This window comes from Leuciscus leuciscus, assembly GCF_965113295.1.
Source record: "Leuciscus leuciscus genome assembly, chromosome: 19".
NCBI classification, from domain to species: domain Eukaryota; kingdom Metazoa; phylum Chordata; class Actinopteri; order Cypriniformes; family Leuciscidae; genus Leuciscus; species Leuciscus leuciscus.
The window spans coordinates 29,390,351-29,417,096 of NC_138743.1; the positions used below are offsets into that span (position 1 = coordinate 29,390,351).

At 37.3% G+C, this 26,746-nt stretch overlaps 1 protein-coding gene across 4 annotated transcripts; it reads right to left on the reverse strand.

Moving 5' to 3' along the window:
- Positions 1–1,282: 1,282 nt before the first annotated feature.
- Positions 1,283–25,124, reverse strand: cracd (capping protein inhibiting regulator of actin dynamics). Of its 4 annotated transcripts, XM_082147017.1 has the most exons (10): positions 24,667–25,124; positions 14,172–14,285; positions 7,399–7,567; positions 7,106–7,235; positions 6,691–6,852; positions 5,760–5,966; positions 3,020–5,315; positions 2,471–2,661; positions 1,892–2,051; positions 1,283–1,547 (listed from the first exon to the last, which is right to left on the reverse strand). In XM_082147017.1, exons 2-10 carry the CDS (start codon positions 14,230–14,232, stop codon positions 1,387–1,389), a joined length of 3,537 nt encoding a protein of 1,178 aa, XP_082003143.1. In that variant the 5' UTR covers positions 14,233–14,285; positions 24,667–25,124; the 3' UTR covers positions 1,283–1,386. The 4 variants fall into 4 exon arrangements, with proteins under 4 accessions (XP_082003143.1, XP_082003145.1, XP_082003142.1 ...); XM_082147019.1 differs by lacking the exon at positions 14,172–14,285; XM_082147016.1 differs by lacking the exons at positions 14,172–14,285; positions 24,667–25,124 and adding an exon at positions 8,553–8,869.
- Positions 25,125–26,746: the final 1,622 nt, after the last annotated feature.

A 26,746-nucleotide genomic window follows, 5' to 3' on the forward strand; every position in this document is an offset into this window, starting at 1 on the left:
CATACCTACATACATACAACATTACATTAGATAGTGGAGTCAGTGGCTCTGCTCAGAGATCAAGGCTTCCATTTCATATCTTCCATCATTTAGCAAACGCTTTTTATCCAGAACGATTTACAGTTCACCTACAAGAACAATCCCCCCTGGAGTGATCTGGGGTTAGCTGCCTTATTCAAGGACGTAGAGGTGATGCCAGTTAATAGTCTGTTCGTTCACTCACTGGAAATGTTCCCTTTTTTTGTTAGGGGCAATTTCATTGGCTAGACCTCTTTTTCTTAATCCCCCTGGGACATTGCATTTGAAACACTGATCTCCCATCACTTAGTCGTGTCGCGGGTTTTGTTAATTAGCTGTAAAAGTGATGCTAGCACACGCTACGCAAGGATTGCATTGTTTATGATACAGCAAGCAGGCAGTTATACGGAAACAGACGGGTATGGACACTGCAAGAAGTAGATTTTTCATCAACTGACAGCATGGCTCAAGTGCATATATCCTATATTGTCATGGAAATTTGAAGGAAAAAGTCATTGTTAGTTAATAACTCGAGTAAACAGTGCTGATGTGTCATTATAATGATAATTTTTAAGCAATAGTTAAAATGACAGTACTCACAGTTGTCACGGACACAGTGAAGATCTTTTTACTTTTCCAAGATATCAAATATAATAAGTTAAGAAATAAAAAAATGACCACGTCTGTCCATCGGCAATGTCTATGAGTGCCAATTCATTTTAGTGTATACATGGAAAAAAAAAAAAATCCCACCAAATTACAAAACCGTTTCTCCACTTTACATGCTTGTAGGTGGGAGGAGAGAGATTTGTGATGGTTTCAACAACTGTTATTATTAGCCCTTGAAATGCTTCCCAAAATTATCACCAAAGTAATAACATACTGTCTTGCCTTATTTGAAATGTTACATTTGTACTGAATGTGAACCACTCATATTGTTTTAGTAATATTTAGTATCAACAGTTTGACATGCATTGTGTATATACACAGTTAACAGGACCACTGGCGACTACAAAGATATAAAGGGCTGCAACTTCTCGATGAAGATTCTAGGGCTTGTTTGATTGGCTGCAACACAAAATTAAATAAACATACCATTTATGCATGTTATTGCAATAATGCTGTGTTGAAAACCATAGGGGTGGCATTGATGTCATTGTTTCTCTCATCAACTGATCTGTAGCCAGTCTGAATATTGGTACAATATTTTGTTTTTTTACTTAAAAAACAATTATTCGGAAATGTCTGATTGCTTATTATGGACTTTTTGTTCAGAGCCAGATGTTAGCTGGAGTGCAGTGATGGTTGACTGATGTGGATGAAGGAGAAAAGACTTATTTGCTTTTTCACTGGGTCAGTAGTAATGTATCACTTGATGATCTGTGGGCAGTCGCTCCAGGCTTTGGCCTTACGCTTGGCTAGGGCAAGCCAGGCTGGCTCGGTAGAAACCTGGGTAGTGTCACCAGGGGGTAAGCGCTTTGTCACATCCTTTGTTGCTGGCGGAGATGGTGTAGAGTCTGTTATTTCAACTTTTAAAAAGAATGAAAGAAATATGGTTCAGCTGCGATTTCCCAATTTTTTGCTTTGCTTTCATTGTTTACAAGTGGATGAACAATTTTAGAGTTTACTCTTTTCTGCATTTTTGTGGTTAGATGTCTCAGTTTTAAAAAACATTGAACCATGTCTAAATCCCACTCCCATTCGTACTTTTTTTGTCAGTTGTAATTCAGGTAGGGGTATGTATATGCAATAAATAAATAATAAAAAACCTTCATTACAACTGAGCATAAAGCCCAAAGCTACCAAAATAACCCCAGTATAAAGCTTCTGACAGGAAATATAATACATTTTCAAATGTTTTTTTTTTTTTTACCTGTGACTGAGCTGGGCAAGGTATTGGCTTTCTTCAAGTTGTCGCGTCGTTCAAAACGGGCCAGGAGTGTGTCTGGTCTTTTATTCTCATCTGCTGTTTGAGGTTTGGGCGGGCTGGAACTTCCATTACCTTTATCCTCTGTTGGACTGACCATTCCAGCCTTTCAGAGACAAATAACACCGATTGCTATTAATACAGAGAAATGTGTTTAGTATAACATTATACAATGCCCAAACCAGGTGCAAGTGATTTGGGCGACAAGTTTACAACAAGCAAAACTCTCAGCCAATCAGAAGATTGTACTGTTATATTGTTATATTGTACAGTTATATGCAGCAGGAATGCGATTTCCAAATGGACAGTGCTACCCAGCACAATATCACAAAAATAGAGAGCAAATGATCAACAAAATGTAATTTGTCATGGCTGGTAAGATTTATGTAAAGGAGGTTTTATTGATTGTTGCATTATTACATTGCATCTGGTTAAGACACTGTTAGTACAACTTTACATATAGTACCAGCGGAGTAGCTAGTTATGATAATAAACTCTATGGCTATATTTATGATGTATACATACGCTTTCTCTGTCCCTAGCTTGTTTCTCAGCCAGCTTAGCCTCTCTCTGGCTTCTCCTATCCTCGCGGTTTTGTTGCTGTTCTCTGAAACCTTTCTGTTTTTGCAGTGCCAGAGTGATCCAAAGTGGTCCTGCCTCTTTCTCCTGTGTCCGTGAGCTGTCCAGAGAGTGCCTGGCCTGCAGAGAGGGTTTTTCTGTGAAGGAGAATACATTTACGCGTTAAATTGACAAGTGAGACTAGAACCCACTTGAGTCTTCTACTCATCTGTTGTACTCCTTACCAGGACAGTAAATATCTTAATTTTCTGAAGGAAATACCAATGCTCATAAGGTATGACAAGAATATTGCTAAATATGGCTATATGGTTAAATGGATGCAAAAAAAAGAAAATGCATCACAATTTAGTATGCAGATATTATGATTCCAAATGTGTGAATGGAGAGTGCAAGCGATTCGGATTGAATTAATTGTAAAAGTTTAATATAGAAGTTTAAAAAAGCATTGTAATGAGGTGAAGATCATACAGTTTTAGCTCTACGAGGATTTCCAACCTTTTTTAATGAGTTCTGTCCTGCGATCTGTTTTTTCTCTCCATGGGATGCTGATGGATGGAAAAAATGACTTCTTTTCTTTAAACTCCTCTCCTTGTCCATTTTTCTGGGATTGTACAGATACTGCAACTTCTTTATGATCGCTGCTCTTCTCAGTAGCTATCTGTTCTGTTTCCCCTGTCCTTTGTGAAATCATGTCTCCTGAAGTCCTTCTGTCAGGTTTTGGGAGAGGAGAGGGTGGAGGAGTGGCACCTTCAGATGGTTTAGGGGAAGTAGCTGGTTTTTGGTAAAGTGGAAGTTTGAGGGCAAAGTTGTCGCCTTCAGTACGTACCAAAGGGAGAGTACTTCTGCTAAACTTGCTTCGAGATTCTTTACTAGATGCTACAGAGGTTCGAAATTCAACATTCTCTTGTTGCCGAGAAACAGGGCTAGACTTTTCCAAGACTGTAGAAGTATCAGGGTCTTGGTCAATGGAGGTGAGGGGCACTGGGACGCCTTCAAAACTGTCTCCTGCACTGTACCTTTTCTTTCTCTTCTCTGCTGATTGTTCATTGTGAAAGCGAAGAGAGTAGTTGGTTCTTCTCAACTTAATTCCAAATGGTGAGGGCTGCTCATCACCACCCTGATCCTTCTGATTGCCTTCATACTTTGTGTCCGAATCTTCTGATTCTGCCTGACTTGGGGAACCAGTCTCGGATCTCTGTGACTTGGGAGATCCATGTGGCGGACTGGGAACAAGAAAGGAGGGGAGGTCTTTGGCAAACATGCATTCTTCAGCACTATCTGCGATGCGAACAACCTTGCTTCCCCTGCTCTGGATCTTGGTACCTAAAGACAGCAACTCTGCTTTTTGGACAAGGGGAGTTTCCATAGATGCCGGTTCTACTTTCACATCTTCTCCCTGACCAAAAAACTCTGAGTTCCTGTTGGAATCAGGGAATTTCTTCCTGGCTGGTGTGATGGAAAACTTAGCACTCGCTGACATGGTTTTCCTGAGGTTGGTGTGAGAAAATGGCACTGTATTTAGATCCTCACTTATCGGCCTGCGACTCTGATCTGGGTATTCGGGATATTTTCCTTCTTCAGCACCTTTAAAAATTTTGGATCGGATACTTGCCCATTCTGCCAGGACAGCAGCGTTGGATTGGTCTACAGATAAGGAAGACTCATATAAGGATTTGGTTTTCCCAGATTTATGGTCTGGAGATGTCTTGATCTTGCATGGAGGAGTGCCCATGGCTTTTTTGCCCTCCGAAAGGCCAAGAAGTGACTTGCAGGCTGTGTCCTTGATTTGATCGAGATTGACTGCAGTTCCACAAAGTTGGGCTCCTGTCACAAGAATTGCAGTATGTGGGACATAAAGAGATGAAGACCGAGTTGGTGAATCTGTGCATCCTGGTGAAGAAGCTTTTGCTCCCTCCCTGGTTTCAGCTATTGTTTCGCCCTGTTGGCCAGTTGTTGGAGTAACAGGAGTGAGGTTGACCTTCTGGAAGAGTATCTGCTTCTCGCCTGAGGAGACCTTGAAAGTGAAGGGTCTCTGTCTCTCCTCCATCTCTCTCCATCTCAGTTCCTCTGCTTTTCTTTTCCATTCTGGGTCAGAAGCTCCAGCTGTCTCTTCTTGTTGTTGACTCTTTTTTTCCTCCTCTTCCTCTAGTCTTTTCCTCTCAGCCTCCTCACGGACACGTTCCTCTTCCTCTCTCTTCAGTTTCTCCTCTAACTCTTGAATCCTACGTTGTTCTGCCTCCTCCTCTTTTATTCTCCTCTCTTCCTGCTCTCTTTTTCTTTCCTCTTCTATACGGAGACGCTCCACTTCAAGTTCCTGCTGCCTTCTCTCTTCTGCTCTTCTTTCCTCTTCCTCTTTCTGCATTCTTTTCTCTTCCTCTTGCCTCTTTCGCTCTTCTTCACATCTTAATCTTTGCTCTTCCTCTTCTCTCCTCCTTTCTTCCTCTTCCCTTTTTTTCCTCTCATCTTCCTCTCGCTGCTTCCTCTCCTCTTCCTCCTTTTGCAGTCTTTCCTCTTCCTGTCTACGCCACTTTTCTTCTTCTAGCCTCTGCTCCTCGATTCTCCTTTGTTGTTCCTCCATCTTTCTTTCTTCCTCTTGTTCCCTCCTCTGAAGCTCAAGGCGTTCTAGCTCCTCCTCATGAAACTGTTGCCTCACCGATTTCTCAGTAGGTTCATAATCTCCTTTGCTGCTATGTATAATGTTATACTCCTCTCTTGACAAATCAAACACTTCTTCGTCTTTTTGTGTTTCATATTCCTCTTGCATTTCAGAAAGGTCCTCTTCGTGAAACTCCTGAAATATATTTAAAGTTGCAGAACTTAATGTTTTGGAGTTATTTTCTCATAAGCAATGGTTCACCCAGAAATTTAAATTTAGTCATGATTTACTCATCCTCATCTTATTCCAAACCTGTATGACTTACTTTCTTCTGCAGACCACAAAGCAAAATATTTAGAAAAATGTCTGTTTTATTTGTTTGTTTTGTTCATACAATCAAAGTCAAAGTTGTTTTGGACCCCATTGACTTGTATGCACAAATACAGTTAAAATATTCTTCAAAATACCATTTGTGTTTCACAGAAGAAAGAAAGTCACATGTTTGTAACAAAATGAGGGTGAGTAAATGAGTAAATTATGCTTTTCATTTTGGGTAAACTATCACTTTTACTATCCCTTTTACATTAAAGCTATCCTAATAGACGCTGTTCACATTTTGAAGAACACCTTTCCCTTTACCTGTGTAAACCTTCTGTGTTTGCGAGATACCCTCTGGTTCTTCGGTTTGACAGAGAGTTTGTGTTTGGCAGCAGTATTGTCCAAGCGTGGGACAGACTGAGGGACAGCATCTAGATTGATGGACTCAATTGTGCCAGGGGGAGGTGGGCGCTTAGAGCGTGGGGATTTGACTGGAGTTCTGTGCTGGACCTTGTCATGGCTGACAGCCTAATTGTAAAGCAAAAACACAAACAATCTTGAGTTTGTGACTATGGGAGAGCAGGGTTCTGAATCATGTTATATGTCTATGGAATCAATAGCCGCTTTTCCACCGTCCAACCAAACCGTTCTCGTTGCTTAAATTTAATGAGATGTAAATAGCGACCGCGTTATGGAGGATGATCAAATATTTCTTTTATTTTTATCATTAACTTATGTTTACTTCTCTTAAATAGCACACTTTCACAGCTGCAGTGAAACTGGTAGCCAGGTAACAGACAAGAGACCAATTACACACATTATACCAGCATGGTTAGCCATCAGTGCTGAAAATTCCAGACCGAGAACGGATTGTAATAGTGCTATGGCAAACCAAGTTCAAGTGGAAATATAACTGGAACTGTTCCTTACCATTCTTAGAACGTTCGGCTCGGCGGTGGAAAAGTGGCTAATGTATTGATAGTCTCATGGTATTACAATTTTCTGCAACTTAACTAGAGCAAGTTACTGATAAAGTGTATACCATGAATGCACTGTTAATTGCGTTCAATAATAGTGCCTGCCAAGTGCATAAATGTTCATTTGGCAAGTGAGGGAATCTTTCTTAGAACATTACTTGCTAAAACAGAGCAGTGATCTTTAACTGTGCTTTCTAGAATATAAAGTGTGACTGACGTAGCAATACTATGTTACTATATGTAAGTAGTGGAAAATTATTTGGAGATTAACTTACTATTTCCTTGGCTTCAGCCTCCTGTGGTTCATTCTCCACCTGAGCAAGAACCCTCAGCGGACTTTGTGGTACCTCTTCCTCATCTGAGCTACCTTCATCTCCCTCACTCTTTCTAAGTGATGGGGGTCTCTGACCAAATTTGATATTATGTCCAATTTGCTTCTGCCAACAAAAGCATAGAGAGTAAAATAATGGACAAAACTGGTGTTGTTTAGCCCTAAACATTTAGTCCTAAAGTTACCAGCATTTCTTGACCTTGATGGAAACAAAAATATCTACAATAAAAATGTTCAATCTGGTGTAATGCTAATATCAAAATTAGTGTTAACAAAGTCTGGTGCATGGTTTGATTGTGTGCATAAGGACATTTTTTATTAAACTTGTCAAAATGGACACTATTTGTGTAGAGTTTCACCTGAATGTTCTTGACTCGGTCTGAAACGTTCTCCTGGGACATTGTCTGTCCTGGATGTGTGTTCTCTGACTCCTCAGGGATAAATACACTCTCGTGTGAAAAAGCTCGGGACCCTAGGGTGTTTAACTCCCTGTGAATGCAGATATAAACACTTTTTAATTACAGCACATCTGTGAATGTTTTCAATACACAATTCAACAAATAAACAACTTTGAAAGCATCTAAAATATTATAATTATGATTATGCATTCCAGACCCAGCTATAGTGGTTCTAAAATACATAAGAGAATTACCTTAGATACTGATTGTTCTCTTCATTAACTGTGGCCACCCCATTGCAGACATTATCAGTGGAATGGCTAGGTTTAAGTTCAGATCCCTCAAACCCACGTTCTGCTTCCCTTCTTTTCTTCTTACCAAATAGACGCCTAAATGGCTGGAATTTGCCCTGCCGTCGCCGCTCTGGTAAAAAGTGAGGGCAAAGAATGGTGATAAATAGTCAACAAGTAGTAAAAGGCTAGTGCTAGTGCTTTCCATATTTAAATATAAGCATACAGTATTTTTTACACTAGGTACAGTAGATGTACAGTATGTGAGCTTTTTTAATTAATGTTAATGAAATGGAGGACCAGAACAGATCAGACGCTACTGAATCAGGTTATATCGTGTGAAAGTCCTTGTCCTGAGACAGCCTTGTATGATTATGGTGACCAGATGTTCTATTTAAACATCAGTTTGAGAAGAGAGAGGAGTCTGACAGGCTTTATTTAAAACTCTTTGGGAGTATTTACTGAAGGAAAAATCCCTCCAAGATGCATTTAAGATTGATACCAATCCAGCCAATCAAATGCATACAAAATGCGAGTTGATCAAGTGTAAATTTCATCTGGTTGTTCAAGCTACGTTCTGTATGTAGACATTACTCTTGAAAATGTTTTTGCGTCAGCGTGAGCCCCGCAATCCACATGTGACTAGCAATCATGGATGAGAGACACGGATGTAGCAACTGCAAAAACTTTTTACCCTAAATAGATGACTAAAATAATGCTTTAGACTACAAGAACACTGAGCATCACGTATTGTGCAGATTTGTTATAAATTCAGGAGTGGTATTACAGGTGGATGTTCCTCCCAATCTGCCTAAACATCACAGCTTGCTCACTGGTGGTTTTGTAAGGCACTATTCTTTTTAAAGCTGCTTGGATGGACATTTGTGTTGTGAAAAGTGCTATACAAATAATTGAAACTCAACTGGATTTGTAGCTTATATTTAATGCTAAATAAACTAATTTGTTTTCCATCCGTTACTTACGTTGACAACATACCAATTGAGAATTAAATCTGAGCTTCATTACCAACAATCAAGCACGAAAGTATAAACAACTAACTCCTAATGTGTACAAAAACAATCTTTAGATAACAATTTACAGAATAATTCACAACCTACCAAATAAAGTGGAAATCTGCCGGTGGAAAGTGTCTCTGACTGACTGAATCACACTTATCCCATGTAATGACATTAAACCAATGATAAGACAAAGGACCTTTGGTTTGTATGGAGAGCTGTGCAGACACACCATTTCCTGAGACTAGAAAGTTATTATGAATCATAAACACTACGGAGATAAGACTAGCTCAAAAAGCACTGTTTATGAATACAATTTCATATAAAATCAAATATTTTTTCTGTTAAATGGTTCGGGGTCTGGAAGATTTTTTTATGACGATTTGTTTTCAAGATAGAAGTCTCTTATGCTCACCAAGGCAGGATTTATTTGATAAAAAATACAGCAAAAACAGTAATATTGAGAAATATTATTTAAATTTTTATTTGAATACATTTTAAAATGTAATCATTCTAATATGCTGATTTAATGAATCCCTTCTGAATAAAAATATTAATTTCTTTCAAAAAAATCTGACAACAAATTTTGTATTGTAGTGTATAAGTTTCCTTTTTTGATAATCAGCTACCTTATTTGTTCAGTTCCTTCCTGTTATGTATATGTACTTGTATGTGTGATTTTTGTCTATATAACAGCCTGTAGGTCCCTTCTTGGTCTTTCTGAAGGTATAAAAGCCATAAGCTTTCTACCAAGCAAGAGCAAAACATATCCAATACCGTCTTTTCTGTTTCTAAGTATGTGTTTGTGTGCATTTCTAAGGCTCATGAGTGCTCCAAGTGAAATGGCTGGAGTGACAGGGCCACTCTACACCACAGAGTAGATCAGTGTGGATCTGTTACAGGCTAAAATTGGAAAGTAGTGTGGAGTTACACAGTAAGTGTGTTACTGCTCAAAACACAATGGCACAATAACAAAGAAAGTATAAGACGTTTGGTACCTGCTGTCAGTGGCCACTTCTGTTGTTCCTTAAGTTATTATCGTTCCTGAGTTTACTGCGTTACGAGCGCACATGACTGGATGATTTTATGATTTCTCATATTTTGTCTCATCATTTCCCCCTCAAAGCCTCGTCCAAGTCACAGTCTGTTCGCAGCTGCAACTACTCCATTTCTCTGGCCCACAATGCAGTGCTGCAGGCATCCTCAATCACTGAGGCATATGATGTGAGTGGACACCACTCAGCCAGAGAAACAGCCCTCGATGTGTCTCCCTTGTACTCCTCCATACTACAACCACTATACACTCAAATATGGCCTTCCTGCTCCTATGAGTGTCTGTACTGCTAAATAAACTCACTCAGACCTGACTGTTCCTCTCACTTCTTTACAAAAGCTTAAACACACTTAACAACATAGGAATGCTCAACCTTGCTCCTCATACTCTTGTTGTACAATATTTCTCACTAGTGCAGCAAAGCCAATAACCCTTTTTTTTTTTTTTTTCTGTCCCACTGCACTGTGAGATGTTCCTCTCACACTCCAAATCTTACATTGGCACACATTTGTAAGAACATTTCGAATCGAACTCAAACTAAAACACGCCACACGTCAACCATGCTGAGAAAGAATGAAACAAGTCACACGTGGGATATTAATAGTTAAACGTGGTTATAAAGTTTGAGGGCAGAAGGTTCACACGGAAAGGTGTGTAAAGCAACAATAACACGCAATTATGTCATATTTAAAGGACTTATAAATCACACAGAAATGAAAATCATTTACTCACGCTCATGTCGTTCCCAAAAAGGAGAAATTTTGGAGAATGTGATGGTCACTCTACTACTCCATGCGATTACAATGAATGACGAGTGGAGATTTCAAACTTTATACAGGACGCAAAAGCACCATAAAAGTGGTTAATGTGACTAACAGTCAAACAGATCAAAATTTAAGGTGAAAATTTAGGCATCCAGCTGCATGATGAGAGAATTAGCAATACATGCTCCAGTCTTCCCAATCATTGTAATTGCATGGAAAAGAACATTAAAGAAAATCGTTCAAATAAAACCTTCATATAGGTTTTCAAAGACATGAGGGTGCGTAAATATTGACAGAATTGTCATTTTTGAGGCACGCAGACAGCACACAACTCTTGATGTTTTTTGTAACCCATGAAACACCAAACAGTTCTTAAAGAGACAGTGCTGATAATCTTTGGTGCATTTAGTGTGCTGCACTGCCACTTTAAGAGCAAGCCACTCGCAAAGATCCTCACTCTGTTTTTGTTTACCTGGGCCTTCAGATACTGTTACCTCTACCCGCTCATCAAGCTTAGCCTCCTTACTGTCCGTCGCCATGGTTATGACGGGCTTTGTCTGCATCAAGGGTAGAGGGGGGGATAAACGTGAACACAGAGGTATTTTTCTCATTGATGTGTTCATGTGTGCAAGTCTAAAAAGAAAACTGAAGGAGGAGATGACAATAATAGGAGATAGAAAGGCTTAGAGAGATCATAAGACACATATCACTTTCCCTTTGTTTCCTTATGGGCTCCTAAACTCTCTTTCATAAAACCATATTTATTCAATACTCGGCTACGCATAAGTCTGGATATATGCCCAGTTCTAATGCTCTTCAGTCATAATTTATGTACATATATATAATGTGCTGCTGCCATGATAAAAGAAAATGTACACAAACATCTAATTTTGTTGTTTGCTGTATAGCTGACAGCTTATATATAGCTGTGCTTTTTCTGATGACTACAAGTAACTATTGCAATATAAATAAATATAATATATATATATTAAATATTTCTTGTCATTTTTTTATTTAAGTATCTGTGTAATAATGTACAATGGGCTAATGTACAATCATCTGGTCATTATTGCAAAACAACCCTGTTGGGATTTATTTTTATTATTCCTTACAAAAAAGAAGAGGGAATGTAAGGAGTATATGTACAATAATTAAAATTTGTATAGAATTCTTATTTATCAAGAAAAAAACAGCAAAATTATGGTGATTTAAAAACATTGTACAATTTTTTTTTTAATATTAGATTTAAAAAAACTGTCAAAACTTGCCTTGGCAACTAACTGAAATAAATATGTTTAAGTTAAAATACTAAAATGACTGAAACTAAAAAATATTTAAATAAAAGAAAAACTAAATAGAACTAAAATTAAAATGAAAACTGAAAGTATAAAAATAAAAGCTACTTTAAAATATTAATAATAATAATGTAATACAGTACTAATAACACTGGATTGTGGATGGATAGTGAATACGTTTTTGGGATGAAATTGCATAAAATCGGCACAATTGTTTAGTGTTTTGTTTAATGAAGTGTGTGTATGTACACACATGCTAGGGAGTGTTAGTATATTAGTGTGTAATTACAGAGTATCGTGTCTGTGGAGAACATCACAGTTGTTTGTAGTGTGGAGTGTAGTGCACCTCCATAGAGGTAAAGTGCATTATCACATCATATTTATGCCTGGTCAGCAATCTGTGCAAAATCTAAATGAATGGCTATTTAGAAAGCAATTTTTCTACCATACCATCTTATGTTAATGGTACCCCCATAGGACGCACTGTACAATGGAGCAAGATACAACGTATAGAAAAAGCAAAAATGTAATTTTTTACCACAGAATCAACTCAAATTCTCATGCACAATGTGCACCTAATGTAATTTATATCAGTCAGTCCTAAAATAAAGCAAATGGTGTTTTTACATATTGCTTCTGGGATTCTACATACGCTCATTCAGAATGCCAGGACAGAAAATGCCACTATTGTTGCTAGTTAATCAAAACTCATTGCCTCAAAACCTGCATTCCTTTTGGCAGATAAAAACCTTTAACTGTTAAACACAGCAAACTGTAAATGATTACAGTCTTACGTCATCCTTAAGTCGTTTCTCTTTGTATGAGTAGACAGTGTCCTCTAACGGCTCCCAGGGTCATCCTAAAAGTTTCACTGTCTAAACAGACTCAGCTGCTGCTTGAATGGATCAATGTGTCTTTGTCCGTTTGTGATGCTAGACCAGATGTGTTTGTGTTTGTGCACATCCACCTGCGGTACAAGTGTAAACGTGGTCCAAACCGCATGCGTATTCGTCATGTTCTGGCCCATGTTAACGAATGATCTTGCTTGTGTTGTGCGCATTAAAGAAGCTCCAGACAAAAGGACGATGGCAAATGCACAAATGGCAGCCACATGCACTACAGCAGGACACTGAAAATACCCCAGACAAACAGAAAAGGCTGCAGCAGAGCTACAGTGGGTTAGCGGCTAAGTTAGCTCTAGCTGCTACAGTGCTAATTTAACCCACTTGCTGAAGTTTAATGGTACAGACTGACCTCTAACCAAGAGCAGCTCTAACCATCATTACAAACATTTCTAACACAGGCCTGCTTCTATTTGACCAAATGGGCTATAAGTGGATTCCTGGAATGGTGCCCCTGAACCTATAAGCTACATGACTCATTATTAGCAGTCATATGATATCCCATAATGCCCATCATAAAGAGATTTAAATATTTAAAATAAATTCATGGAAGATGAAGATGCGCTAGTGATCTGCTGCAGTAGCTAAAGTTTGTAACTCAGGCCACTGATCAAAAATTTGGGATCAGTATTAAAAATTAAATTAAAAATAGTTGTATTCAGCAAGGATGCATTAAACTGATCAAAAGTGATAGTATAGACATTTATGTTACATAATATGGTTTATGTAATGATTTCTAAAAACCATGCTCAACTGTTTTCTACATTGATAATAATAAGAAATGTTTCTTGAGCACCAAATCAGCATATCAGAATGATATGGAATAATGAGGCTGAAAATTCAGCTTTGATATCACAGGAAAAACTTACATTTTAAAACATATTAAAATAGAAAACAGTTATTTAAAAAAAAAAGCCTTGGTGATAAGAGACAAAAAAACTCATAAGAGATAAAAACATGAAAAAATCTTACCGACCCCAAACTTTTGAATGATTGTACAAATGAACTATTTTTGCTATAGCTTTGTGAAAGAAAGCTTTACAGAATGCCAAACTTTCCAGATGCTATCTTAGAAGAATTACCATTGATTAAGTAATCTTTACACTCAAAAGGAGGCATAGAAGCTTCATTTAAAGCAGCATATAAACTACAAATGTTTGTAATGTGGCCTAAAGGCAACATAAATGCATTTACACAGGAATCACAATCTTACAAAATTGCTCACAACCAATTTTTTAGCAGAATGTTGCCTTCTGTGTTGATTCTCATGCACAGCTAATAGAAAACAACATGTGTGCTTATTGCTATGACAACAGCAACATTTAAGGCGGCTCTGATGTTGTGTTTTATCTACACAGAACTAAAGGCTCATTGGGGAAGATGCAGGTCAGTGCCGCCATATTTTGGTAAAGACGACTTACATCACCATTATTTTAGCCTAAATATGCGACAGGGCTCGGAGCTGTCAGTAATGCCTACACATTAAGCAAATCACACTTTATGCATTATGTATCAGGGGTGAAATGATCTTGCCTTGCGCAAAGGCCCATATATTATCATGATAGCAAGCTAGCTTCACTCGTACAATGGGGCGGCTTGAATGTACAGCTAGAAATCACTGAAGCAAAATGGGATGGCTGACTGCGCAGCGTATAGCAAAGCTGTCTAGTTGCCTGTGCTTACTGAGCACAAAAGCACACTTTTACCTAATTCAGCCGCACAGCTGGAAAGAGCTGCATACCACTGAAGGAAAACCTTAGGGAACATGGATACAACCTTCTGCACCTTGATTTACAAAGCTCGGTTGCTGCTCCTTGGTGCTTTAGGAAAAAAATATAACAAAACCATTGAATCACAACTTATAGAACTCTAGTAATAGCATGCCTTATCTTAAGAGGGGTTATTGAAGTATGGAGGCTAATATTTCTAATTGTGTTGGTTCTGGATGAATGATGGTTATGGAGATCAAATGAACACAAATCTGTCATCAATAGCCCATAAGACCTCAATGGATGTCAGGGTTGCCTTTCAAAGCTTGACTTCAGCATTATTAAACCAGGCAATTCTGATTCAAACATAACTCTTATGAACTCTGTGGCAGTGTAACTTGCAGTAGAATATATTGAGGGGCCTGGGGCTAGTTGTCACAATTTTTACTTTGTCAGTTTCTGCATACCCACCTTGAACACTATTGCCCAGGAAAAAAAGATAATGCCACAGTTTATGGGTTAAGCTGCCACATTGTAACCATTAAAACATTTTAAACAATAAAAACTGTAAATATATAAAATTATAACATTACAATGTGTAAAACATATTACAACTTGCCCCATCATATCATTTCTTTAAACTGTATGAAAATGTCAGAACACAGATCAGCTTGGTTAAAATCTATAGTTGACTTTTCTCTGAATGTATGATGGTGTGGTTTTATTTTTGGGAACTTTTTACACAACAGCTGTTAAAAAAATATGATAATACTGACATTTTTGTCAGAATTCATACAAATTGATCTAATTTCAGAGTTTGAAACCAACAGACAAACAACTGCAAACAAACAAGCTTTCATACAAATGGATATTTAGTCCAAAGCCTCAAAACCTCATAGTTACTTGGATATATGGCCCTTGTGACAACTTCCTCGTGTAACTACAAGTCCTGGTCTCCCTATATAATATAACATGTATATTAAGTATACAATATAAATGGCATATAATGATGAATTTGGATTTAAAATGTTTTTATATATGTTCAACACTACTCCACTTCACTAGACTCCAGATTCTCCAAACAGACATTTTACGCAACTCCCTGTAGCTGTATTTTCACTCAGTATTTAGTCTGCAGTCACAGACATGAGCAAGGTCTGTAGTCAGCCCTACAGCCCAAATGTGCAGAGGGTTGTGTGAATCTGCAAGGGGTTAGTCTGGTGTAGAAGGCAGAATAACCATTAACCATTTGAATAGTGCTTTTTTTATTGTTTGAATTGGTAAAAGGTAGAATTTCCCATTGGTCTAAATTATTAGTAATACAAATATTTATTATTTATATATACACTACTGTTCAGACGTTTGGGGTTGTAAGATTGTTTTAATATTTAGAAAGAAGTCTTTCATGCTCACCATTTATTGGATCAAAAAATACAGTAAAAACACACTGTAAAAAATGTCTAACCTCTCCAAGTCAAAATTTTCTAGTGACTGGTCACATCTAAATTTTTTAATTGGCCCAATTCTGCAATTCTTGTTGCAATAGTCTGTTAACATTGGCTCAATGAGAAATAATACGTCAGACTAATTGAAAAATTTAGATGTTATCAGTCACTAGAAATGTTTGACTTGGGGATGTAATTTTTTTTTTTTTAATTATGTGAAAAGTATTCAAATTTCAAGAAACATGTCTTATTATTATCATTGTTGAACACAGTTGCTGCAGTGCTGCTTAATAATTTCTCTGAAAACTCAAAGAATTGTTGAATAGAAAGTTAAAAAGAACAGCAAGAAATATAAATGTAAAAGTATAATATAAAAGTATTAATTTCTTAAAAAAAAAAAATCTTACTGACCCTAAACTTTTAAAGGCATATTATGTAGATTTCGCCCCGCTAGAGGTCGCTTATTCAAAACAATAACAAAGGCGTAGCTTGATGACGCGGTAAATAAGTATGGAATTATGGGAGTTGTCATCTTCCCCTCCACAGCCGATGGAAAGCAATCCGACGGGACTCAAGCAGAAATCATGTTCATGGATGAGCTAATGTATTAAAGTTTTCTGTCCATAACTGTGGTTTGACGCAGGGCAGGGCCGAGAGCCTGGGACATTTAACATTGCTGTTTTTATTATGCTTATATGCCGCAATCGGACGCTGCCACTCCTTTCATTTTGTTATTTATGTTTATTTTACGATTAAAATTACGATTAAAGTTACATTTAACGTTCGCCTCCTGGTCAAAACAATCATACTAAAAACACATTTGATTTGAGTGTGTTGAAAGTTATGTTATAACGTTATGTCCGTGCGTTCGCTCTGTGGCTGGAATGAGAAACTTGTTGCACATTGCCGTGAACTAGATCGATAGTAATATTAATAAAAGCTGGATGACTTGTGTTGCTAAATGGCATGCAATTCTTTTTTTTTTATTCTCTTATGATTTATAAATCATAAATGTTAGCCAATTGACAAAATAGTGTTGTCTGATATACTTTTTGGGTACGAACATGTCACTGTAAATCAAGAAAACAAGACATTGTTGAGCTATATAATAATTCGTTTTCTGTCCATAAAGGTATCCAAACAGTTGCTCACCTGTCTAATAAAACACATAGGCCTGGTTTCACAGACAGGGCTTAGATTATGCAGGAATTAGGCCTTAGTTCAATTTAAGTAGCTTTAATAAACATGCCCGAGAAAAAAACATTACTGGTTTGCATCTTGAGACAAAACTGCTATATTTTAAGATATGTCTGTGCAAGTTGCTTTCATTTAAAACAGATCAAACATGCATTTTAGTCTGGGACTAGGCTTAAGCCTCGTCTGTGAAACCGGGGGGTACTATTAAAGCGTCTTCAATGGTGTTTCAATGGTTTCTACAGAAGTAAAACCTGAAATCGAGAGTAACGCTGATATGAAATCATTGATAGGCGACATAATGATACTGGATGTTACACTGGTTAAAATAGCTGATTTCTTGTTGGGAACATTTGAAATGAGGTAAGCACACAAGTCAAAATATATAACATTGCTCTAGTGGGTTTTGGATGTTTTAATCCAAAAATCTTACATATTGTGCCTTTAAATGGTATAATATAATATAATATAATATAATATAATATAATATAATAACTGTAAAAGAAGGAAAATGCAGGCCAGGAGTTTATCATGTGATACAGATGTGTACCCACACACGCAAACTATGGGGCATTTCTGCCATTTCTACTTTTTGAAGTATTCAAATTAAACTTATAATAAAAATTATAACAAAAATAATTTAGGAACAAAAAGCTTACTTTAAAACACATAAATTATATTTTACATATTCTTTGAAAATAAACAACCAAAAAGCTATTGGTTCTTGGTTCTAACGCACAGTTATCATTGAATATTTATACATCTATTTTCATTACAATGCATACGATAAGAAAGAAACAATTGGTCTTTGAGGATATGGGGCTGGCGAGAGAAAAGGCCAGTTTCATGAACAGAGGCCTATTGTGTTTAACAATATCTTGCCACATGCATTACACAGAAAAACGCTTGATCGCATACATGGTCGAAGGAGTACACAAGAATAAAGGCTTACCTGGTTGTCGATTTATCTGGGTAAGAGTCTAGTATGTATGCGTTTATGCATGTGTGGCTGTTCCACCTGCCTGCTGTTACTGTGGAGCTGCGCTATTACCTAGAGTCAGGTGTCACATTGCACAGGTGCAAAGAGAACTCAAGAATGCTTATAGCTGTGTGTGTGTTGTTGTGCGCACATGAGAACAAATATATCTGTTCCTTCATATGCAGTTTTGATCGTTAACAAATTAGGAATTCACAAACATCTCCGTTATTGAATACAGTGTGAAAAAAGATGGTATGCATATTCATACTCCCATAAAGTTCTCACAATGTATGTTTTTGTGTTCTTCCTGGGACGTTTGCATGATTTCCTATGTGAGAGCTTAGTCGCCTGTTCCCAAGATACATTCACACATGTGACTGGAAACAATCCTAGAATGTGTCCGAGAGAAGAGAAAAGTGGGTGATGATGGTGAGGTAGTGCTGGTTCATACTGCTGTCTCTGTTGCTACTCACAGAATGCCACTTTGTTCATTGGCCAGCTTACCAGGGGCAGGAAGAACAGACTTGCATTGATGATTTTAAACTGCCTAACACACACAAAGACTGTGACTGTAAGCTTGTTTGTCAGCATATGCGAGGATGCGTGTGTGTATTGTGTTAAAACAATTTCAAAGAACAAGGGCCTCCATTAACTGAATAAAGACGTGTGGCGGATCAATAACGGCACAAACTGCTACCTGTCTCCAGTGTCAGAAATCAACTGTATTATTAAGGGGCAATTTCAAGTAGCCTGCTTTTATGTGGGCCGCATACTTATATTCCAACCATATAAAAACATGCCATGTCATACATTTCAGTTGAATCTATTACTTGATTAATATTCTCAATCAGAACATAATGGCTGTTATGAAGTCATATCAACACCAAATACAAAAGCTTTCCTGTAGCTCAGTGGTAAGAGCATTGCGTTAACAATGCAAGGTTGTGGGTTCGATCCCAGGGGATTGCACATACCTATGTATAAATGTATAGGATAATGCAATGTAAGTCGCTTTGGATAAAAGCGTCTGCCAAATGCATAAATGTAAAAGTTGCTGTAAGTAATGCACATTATTAAAGTACATTTTAATAAAATGTAAGTGTGATGAATGGCCCCACTTTATATTAGGTGTCGTTAACTTCTATGTATTTGTGTCAAAAAAAAAAAAGTGTTAAATACAATGAGTTGAGTTAATGAGTTCATGTTTTATTGCAAAACACTTTTGCTGCTTTTGAGGTGGGACATTGGTAAGGTTATGTGACAGTTAGGTTTAGTGGTGTGGTTCGGTTTACGGGAGGGGTAAGGGGTCAACAGAGCATTATATTTTAATAATATCGTTACGCAAGTAGGTGTCGGCAAGTGACTGTCTTTATGAATCATTCATTCAACCGATTCGTTCAAACACGTTGAATACTTCCCTACTATATAAAGCCAAAAGAGTAGTATGTCCAAATACATAGTATTCGAAAAACAGTAGGCGACAAGTACCGGGATGACCTGTTACTTCCACTGAGATACTGAAGTGCTCATTTGATGGACACTTTACTATCCCCTGAGGCCACTCGAGAGGATTTACGAATAGCAGTGAAGCAACTGACGCTAGTAGGTCACGTGACAGACAACATGGTGGATGTCGTACATGCGACTTTCATTCATACCACCCATATTCATCCTATCTATACTACTAACATACTTGATGTAAATTCAAAGTACTTACAGTATGGGATTTCAGAAGCACCCCCAAGTGTCTGTGTTTATGAGAGAGTCATTGATTCATTCACTCTACTGATTTGTTCAAAAATATTGATTCATTCAGCAACAAAAACACCAATGGTTCTGCTGTGGCTTTGTTTGCAACTTCAAAACAGTAATGGGCATATTATGTCTAAAATGTAAGCTACTCAATAGTGAATTCTTGTTTGCTGTTTAAAAACAATATTGCACACACGTGTCCAAATATCAGCATAGTAAAGGTTAATAAAGTATAGGTATGCACTGTGGAGGAAATTGTTGCCCCCGCATTTTCAATATTTGGGGCATTTTTTCACCTTAATTTCAGACCTTGTCTGTCCATCATGTTGCACACAGTCAAAATACACTGATCAAAATTGTTCCTTGGGTACAGTAAAGTAATTCGAGATCTCATAGAGTAATATGCCGACTCAAAGGACAAGAACACTTAGCAGTTAGCATAAACAATTAAACCTGTCATTTCTGCTGTCCTCAGCACTACAGAAGGGCATGTTCACTGAGTTTTAACATGATGGGCTATTTAGTCTATATTTAATAAACATGCAATGCTTTCCAAAAGTGTTCAGCCCCTATAAGCTGATCTGTGCAGTTTTCTTGATGTTAAAATAATTTCTCTTGTCTCGGTTTAATGTGCAGAGACATCCGTTGGTAAACCACTTGCAAACTAGACAGTTAGACAGTTAGTCCATGATGTCTGTGTGGCTCAACCAATTGGTGTGAGTTGGTCTACTTATTTGGACCACAAGAGATGGGGGCAGGGCAAAATGTGTAGTCGGCATGTTTGAGAAACCTATTGCAATATAAGTGGTGTGGGAATTATCCACTGCAGCTTCAACAAAGCTATTTTCAGTTGTTTGGTATCTGCTCTAAAAATAAATGCATTACAGTGCTGGTGCTTATAGTAATAATTGTTAACATGAGATTCAAAATCTCCTGCACTGGAAGGCTGAGTCTTTCTTGCATGTGTTAAACTTCAGAGACTGTATAGTGACTCACGCTGGCAGTGAATATTGGCGTTTAATAAAAACTCCCACAGAACAGACACAGATGGGAATCATCGAGGAATCAGATTCAATCTGAAAATATTACCTTTCAAGATATGTTGAAGAACAGGCCAAGACAAGCAGCCCACTCTAATAAAGCACATGGCCCCCAGTGACCTTTAACAGAATATGAATCCACAGAGAACAAATTTCTATCTAAATTTCTATACAAAAATCTATATGTATCTGTCTATGTATGTATCTATGTATGTATCTATCTATCTATCTATCTATCTACAGTATCTATCTATCTATCTATCTATCTATCTATCCATCCATCCATCCATCCATCCATCCATCCATCCATCCATTCAACATATTTCATAAGTATAGTAATAAATAATAATTGTAGGGAATTGCTGATGGCATTGATGCTCTTCCTATTTACAATGAGCACAGAATTATCTAAAATAAATAGGATCATGATAAAAAATAGTTTCTCACTCCTATTTCTTACTTCATATATCAACTAGAAAGAATCTGTGTATCCTACTAATGAAAGGAAATAATAATAAAAAAGCAATATACTGACCAATCTTTGACAAAACTAATTTTAGATGCTGGTGTGATGTGTTCCCACCAGGCTTTCTAACAAGCAACATTTCCATGGCCAACCAGCTTCACCAGAAAGACTATTACTCATTGTGCTGATAAAGAGCCTAGGTGTGCAGGACCAGCACTAACTAATCTGGACCAGCAAAATCAAAGTCTTGCTTCAGAGTAGGTCAAAGTTTTGTGTACTCAAGGCCTTACCTGTGTTATGATAAGGTATTTTCTATTTAACATGACTTGCGGTTTGGGTGAAATTAGAGATGCTTTATTATTCTGGAAATTATTGCTGTGGAGCAGCAGATATTGTTTAATATAGTGCACAGTTATAGCAGATTGAGAACTTAAGCTAAAACATCTTACTTACAGCATAGTTGCTGATTAAAATGAGAGGAGGAACTGGGCTGAACCATAATGTAATTACAGAGCGTTCCCAGACAGACACACATTTCCTAACTGTGCTGTGTCCTCCTGTCGCAGTCTCTCTATCAAACACACACACACAGACACTCTTTTATACTGAGAACAAACAGTAGTAAATAAAGGCATCTGCATGTCAGAACATTGCACTCATAAGAATTGGATAAATCTGTCCTTTGTTTTGTCAGTCTGTCTTTCTAACCCCTCCAATTCTTGTGTCTAGATCTTAAAATATCCCTTTTTATGCAGAAACTTGTGCAGTGTCATTGTTAACTGTGGTCTGTACTGATTGTGTTCGACACTTGAGATTTATATCAATAGTTTTGTGTTCATGCTTCCTGCTCCACCTCACCACACAAGTCTTAGTCAAAGCAACAACCCTAGATGAATTATTAAATGAGAATTCATTATTAATTATGAAATTATTCACATAGGATCTGAGGGTTTGGTGGACAAACTTCAATATAAAAGTATAAGCATGTTAAATATGCATGAAATGGACACATAATCTTTGTGTTTACACTAATTAGGACAGAAAACCAACTGAAATCTGAAGCGTTCAACCTCAAATGCATGTGAATCGCCACTTGCCCCGACTAATTGACTGGCCTACATGTCAGCGATAGTGTGTTCTAGTGTCTAGGCAACATTTGCCTGTTTCCATACATGCATTCAATTATATTGCTACTGTAAGTGAATGCACATGGCTGGATCATTCTATGAAAAACATATGAACACTTACTTTATGTGATGTTTATGTGTGTATCTCTGCTCAAGATCATGTTCTAATGATACTAAAGTGCAAATTGTTTTGCATTATATCTGAGAGTGTCACGTTACTCTGTAAGTGCCTATTTAGACACTGTTTGGTAGTGTAATAGGGCAATATGAATTCCTCTTGGGATCAATGGACAGCTCTATATTATTGTCTATCTGTGTTGTACTACACTAGAGGGCAATGTTATACCACATAATGTTTTGGGGCCAATGTCTGTCACGTCGAATTTGTGAGCCTACTAAAGTGGGTTTAATTAGGTCATATTGTGATGGAAAATAACATCCTATAAAGCCCAGCATGCATAAGGCATACCCACTGCCGACTAAAGATGTTTAACCTTATTCAGATCATGCTGTGGGATCGCCTGTCACACCAACAAAAGCACAGACACTCCGGTCAAACACACAGGGCCTTTCCTCTTCACTGGTCAACTTGTATTGATGCAGTACTTTTTATGGATTAATATTAATTGGCCTTTTCATTAATTATTTATAGTGGGAGGAAGCCTCGGGAGCAGTTTCTCTGGTTTCCTCTACTTGAACGCACAAATCTCCAAGATGTTTAAGGACAACATGCCCCTGAACCGAGGTCAGCAGGGGGAACTTTTGAGGCCGTTTCCTGTCTTATAAATGGAAATTGTTTTGCCTTGAAATGGCAGGCCTAAGAATATACAACTGACAAAGGAGTAAGGTAGCTTGTGTGTCTAGTTGTGTATTTTGTGTATTTAAAGAACCTTTCTTTCTCCTTGTTTTATCATTTTTTTTATCTAACTTTATTTAACTTTAAAATTATATTTTGTCACAATGTAACATTTTTCAGTGAGGATTCATGATTTTTATTCAATTATGATTTATGCTCAATTATTTCATGCAAAATAAAAGAATTGTGAGCTAAAAAGTAATGTATTTGACCTTGTGTCAACTTTTGTTTTTTAGCCAGATAAGAATGCACAATATACCTTATTCGTTTTGATATTCGTTTGATATTAGAGGTTTTTTTATTTATTGATATTAGTCAACCCAATAAATTGAATTGTTCATGCTCATTTCCTCTATCTTTTACAATTACCATAATCTAACACTCACTTATTGTTAAAAATAAATAATTTAATAATAACACTGTTAAATGTAATCTTTAGCAAATTCCAAATTGAATACATTTTTCATGCATTCATTATAATTTAGCATTGTCTAAATTCCCTTGTAGAATTTAAAACTATTTATTTTAGTTTTATGTTTCATTTCTGAGACTGAGACAAACTAGTATAAAAAAACCAACTTATTGGCATATCAGTCATTATTAAAAGCATGTGATCCAAAAAAATTCAGAGAGAAATTACTGTGATTTCATTTCATTTCCATGCAAGAAAACACAAAATTGCAGTTAAGATTGCTAAACGTCATCATCTGTGTCTGTACACTAAAAATCCATTCATCCATTTATGAGTTATATGAAGTGTACAGTGAGAGGAAATCACAACCTTATAAAGTAAGTGTAATGTTTATGTGTATGTTATTGATTTTAGCATTCTCACATCACTAAGCCTTTAACAATAAGATCAGAGCTAGATATATGCTATAAACAAATCATGCATGAACACCACAACGGGGTGTTTATTTAGTGTGGACTGGTAGCAAATACAAACAAAGAAACAAAACTAAAATTCAATTTAGAGTTCGGCATTACATCATCGTTACGTCATGATAAAAGAAGAAAATTAGGCCAGACACTGTCTATTAAAAAAAATTTGGTATTATGGGCATAGACGCCTTTCTTGCATTAATGAATGCCAATAAATCGTAGCCTATCAGTGATGTATATTTGGCTTATCTAAATAGTGAGTAACCATCCATGTTCTTTAGGAACGGGCAATGCTATCGATGGCATTTTTTGCCACAAAAGCATGCATTGTGGCAGGTATATGCATCATGAGAGAAAACGACACTACAGCTCAGGGAACCATCAATTGCCTGCACCAGTAAGCATATTATGAATGACTGACGACTCATAATTCAAATATTCAATGTTTGGCGAACATTTCATAAGCATCACTTAATCAAAAAGACTGTCATTCATAAATAAGCTAATAAAAGGCAACATATGAAGGGGCCAGATGGATGTGATGATGCAAACCTATCGACGGTGTTTTCTACAAAATGACAGATTTCTTTATCATGCATTTCAACGCGAAATGCAGCTCGAGACATGTTCATGCCTCCCCAGCTGCGCACACATCTGTAAAGAATGGAGGATTTTGGAAGATGGGCTAAATGACAAGGTCAGTATCACCGACAAAGATATGCAGTTTAACAAATGTTTGATAATGTCTTACCTCTCCGGCTAGTGTCACGGCACAGCGATCAGTCCCCTATGCTTCCTTTATTGTGTCTCGCGGCACTCGGTTATCTTCCATTCAAGTCGCAGCACGCGTGCTGACCTCTTTGTGTATGTGTGTATGTGAATGTGTGTGTTGCTGATGCTGCGAGTGCTCGCCCTCCTCCTCGAGACAGTTCCGTACGCATTCAGTGCGCGCGGAGGCGCTGCTTCCCTCACAGCTGCACGTGAAACAGGAGGGTGTGGCAGAGGCCGTTCACACAATAAAAACAGACCATTCTGACATTATATTGCAGCTTCTACATATAACAAGCATCTAAATGCAGGTCACAATCTTATATAATTACAGAGATTGAAAGTGCCCTCAGTGCCTAAACACAATTGTACACTGTTGTTGAGAATTATCATTCAAATAATATATATTCACACGAGATAATAATAAACATCTGTCTTTTAGGCCCGTTCACAGCTAGAACGATAACAATAACTAGCGTAGGGTCCACACCAAAACTAAAAAAAATTATGTCGTCTGCCGCTTTAAATGCTATAATTTATTCTGATTGGCTGTCAATGTTTTTCGTTCATCAGCTGTAAAAAAAAAAAAGAAGATTCCAACGACATCTGTGACTTTACTTACGTTATCCCATAGTTGTGATGTGGACTTCCCTATAGTCCAGTCATTTTAAGCCAAAATGGGGGTCAGCCTTGAACAAATTGCAACAGAAGCAAACTCAACTGATTTTGTATCTTCAATATGTGCTGACTCCTGAGTAAGGAAAAAAAAGTCCTGAAGAATCCCATTAGGGGAAAATTTCGAAAAAGACCCATATAGCCTAAATTCATACGCCTATTCATTCTTTTTCTCACGTGAATAGGGTCAACTTTTTAACCTTTAGATATCACCATGAAAATGACTGAGTTGATTACTTACATCAAGACAAACAAAAAATTTAGGCTATTACAAGTTTTTTGAAATTGTTTGTTAACATGGACAAACGTGCATAATCTAATTATGTATGTGCTAATTTGCATAAATACCACAACAGATCTAAACATTGGGTAGGCTATAGCCAGGTGAAAATGTCTTGTTGACACATAACAGTAAAATACTTAATGTTAAGGTCTGAATGGAACCCATTTAGGCTACCCATGAGCATTAACACATAGAGGCAGGAAGAAGTACTTTGGAAACCAGCCTTTCTTAATTATTATTGCAGAGATGGGGTTTGGGGCTGGGTCCGTGCCGTGGGACTGTTTCTGGGGGACGAGTCTGAGGGAAGAACAGGAGACAATGGTAAGGAGAATGCAGAAGATATAAGGTAGGTAAAATAAAAAGTGAATCCCCAGAAACAGTCCCACGGACCCAGCCCCAAACTCAAACCCCATCTCTGCAATAATAATGAATAAAGGCTGGTTTCTACTTCTTCCTGCCTAATGCTCATGGGTAGCCTAAATGGGATCCATTCAGACCTTTACATTAAGTATTTTACTGTTATGTGTCAACAAGATTCAACAAGACATTTTCACCTGGCTTTAGCCTACCCAATGTTTAGATCTGTTGTGGTATTTATGCAAATTTTTCACATACGTAATTAGATTATGCACCGTTTGTCCATGTTAACAAACAATTAAAAAAAACTTGTAATACATTTTTTGTTTGTCTTGATGTAAGTAATCAACTCAGTAATTTTCATGGTGATATCTAAAGGTAATTTTTTTTTTACCCTATTCACGTGAGAAAAAGAATGAATGCGTATGATAGGCTATATTTGGGTCTTTTTCAAAACTTTCCCCTACTAAAGGGATTCTTCGGGACTTTTTTTTTTCCTTACTCAGGAGTCAGCACATATTGAAGATACAAAATCAGTTGAGTTTGCTTCTGTTGCAATTTGTTCAGCCTTTTTTCATAAAATGACTGGGCTACTATTCTCATAGAATTAAAACGTTTATTAAAACCGTTTGCATCACGTGATCAGTCGAGACAGAAGAACGTTCGTTTTTGGTTCCCAGAATGTTCTTTAAGGGTTTATATTTTTTTCTTTATTTTTTTTCGGTTAGCCAGGAAAGTGTTCTTTACG

What these genes read in the sequence shown, in the direction of transcription:
- cracd (XM_082147016.1), bottom strand. Translation starts at nt 8,685, where the DNA reads ATGGTGTGTCTGCACAGCTCTCCATACAAACCAAAGGTCCTTTGTCTT. An exon ending in GAGAACAATCAGTATCTAAG is followed by an intron (nt 7,236 to 7,398) that starts GTAATTCTCTTA and finishes CTGCATTCACAG; the next exon opens with GGAGTTAAACACCCTAGGGT. An exon ending in AACACAGAAGGTTTACACAG is followed by an intron (nt 5,316 to 5,759) that starts GTAAAGGGAAAG and finishes AATATATTTCAG; the next exon opens with GAGTTTCACGAAGAGGACCT.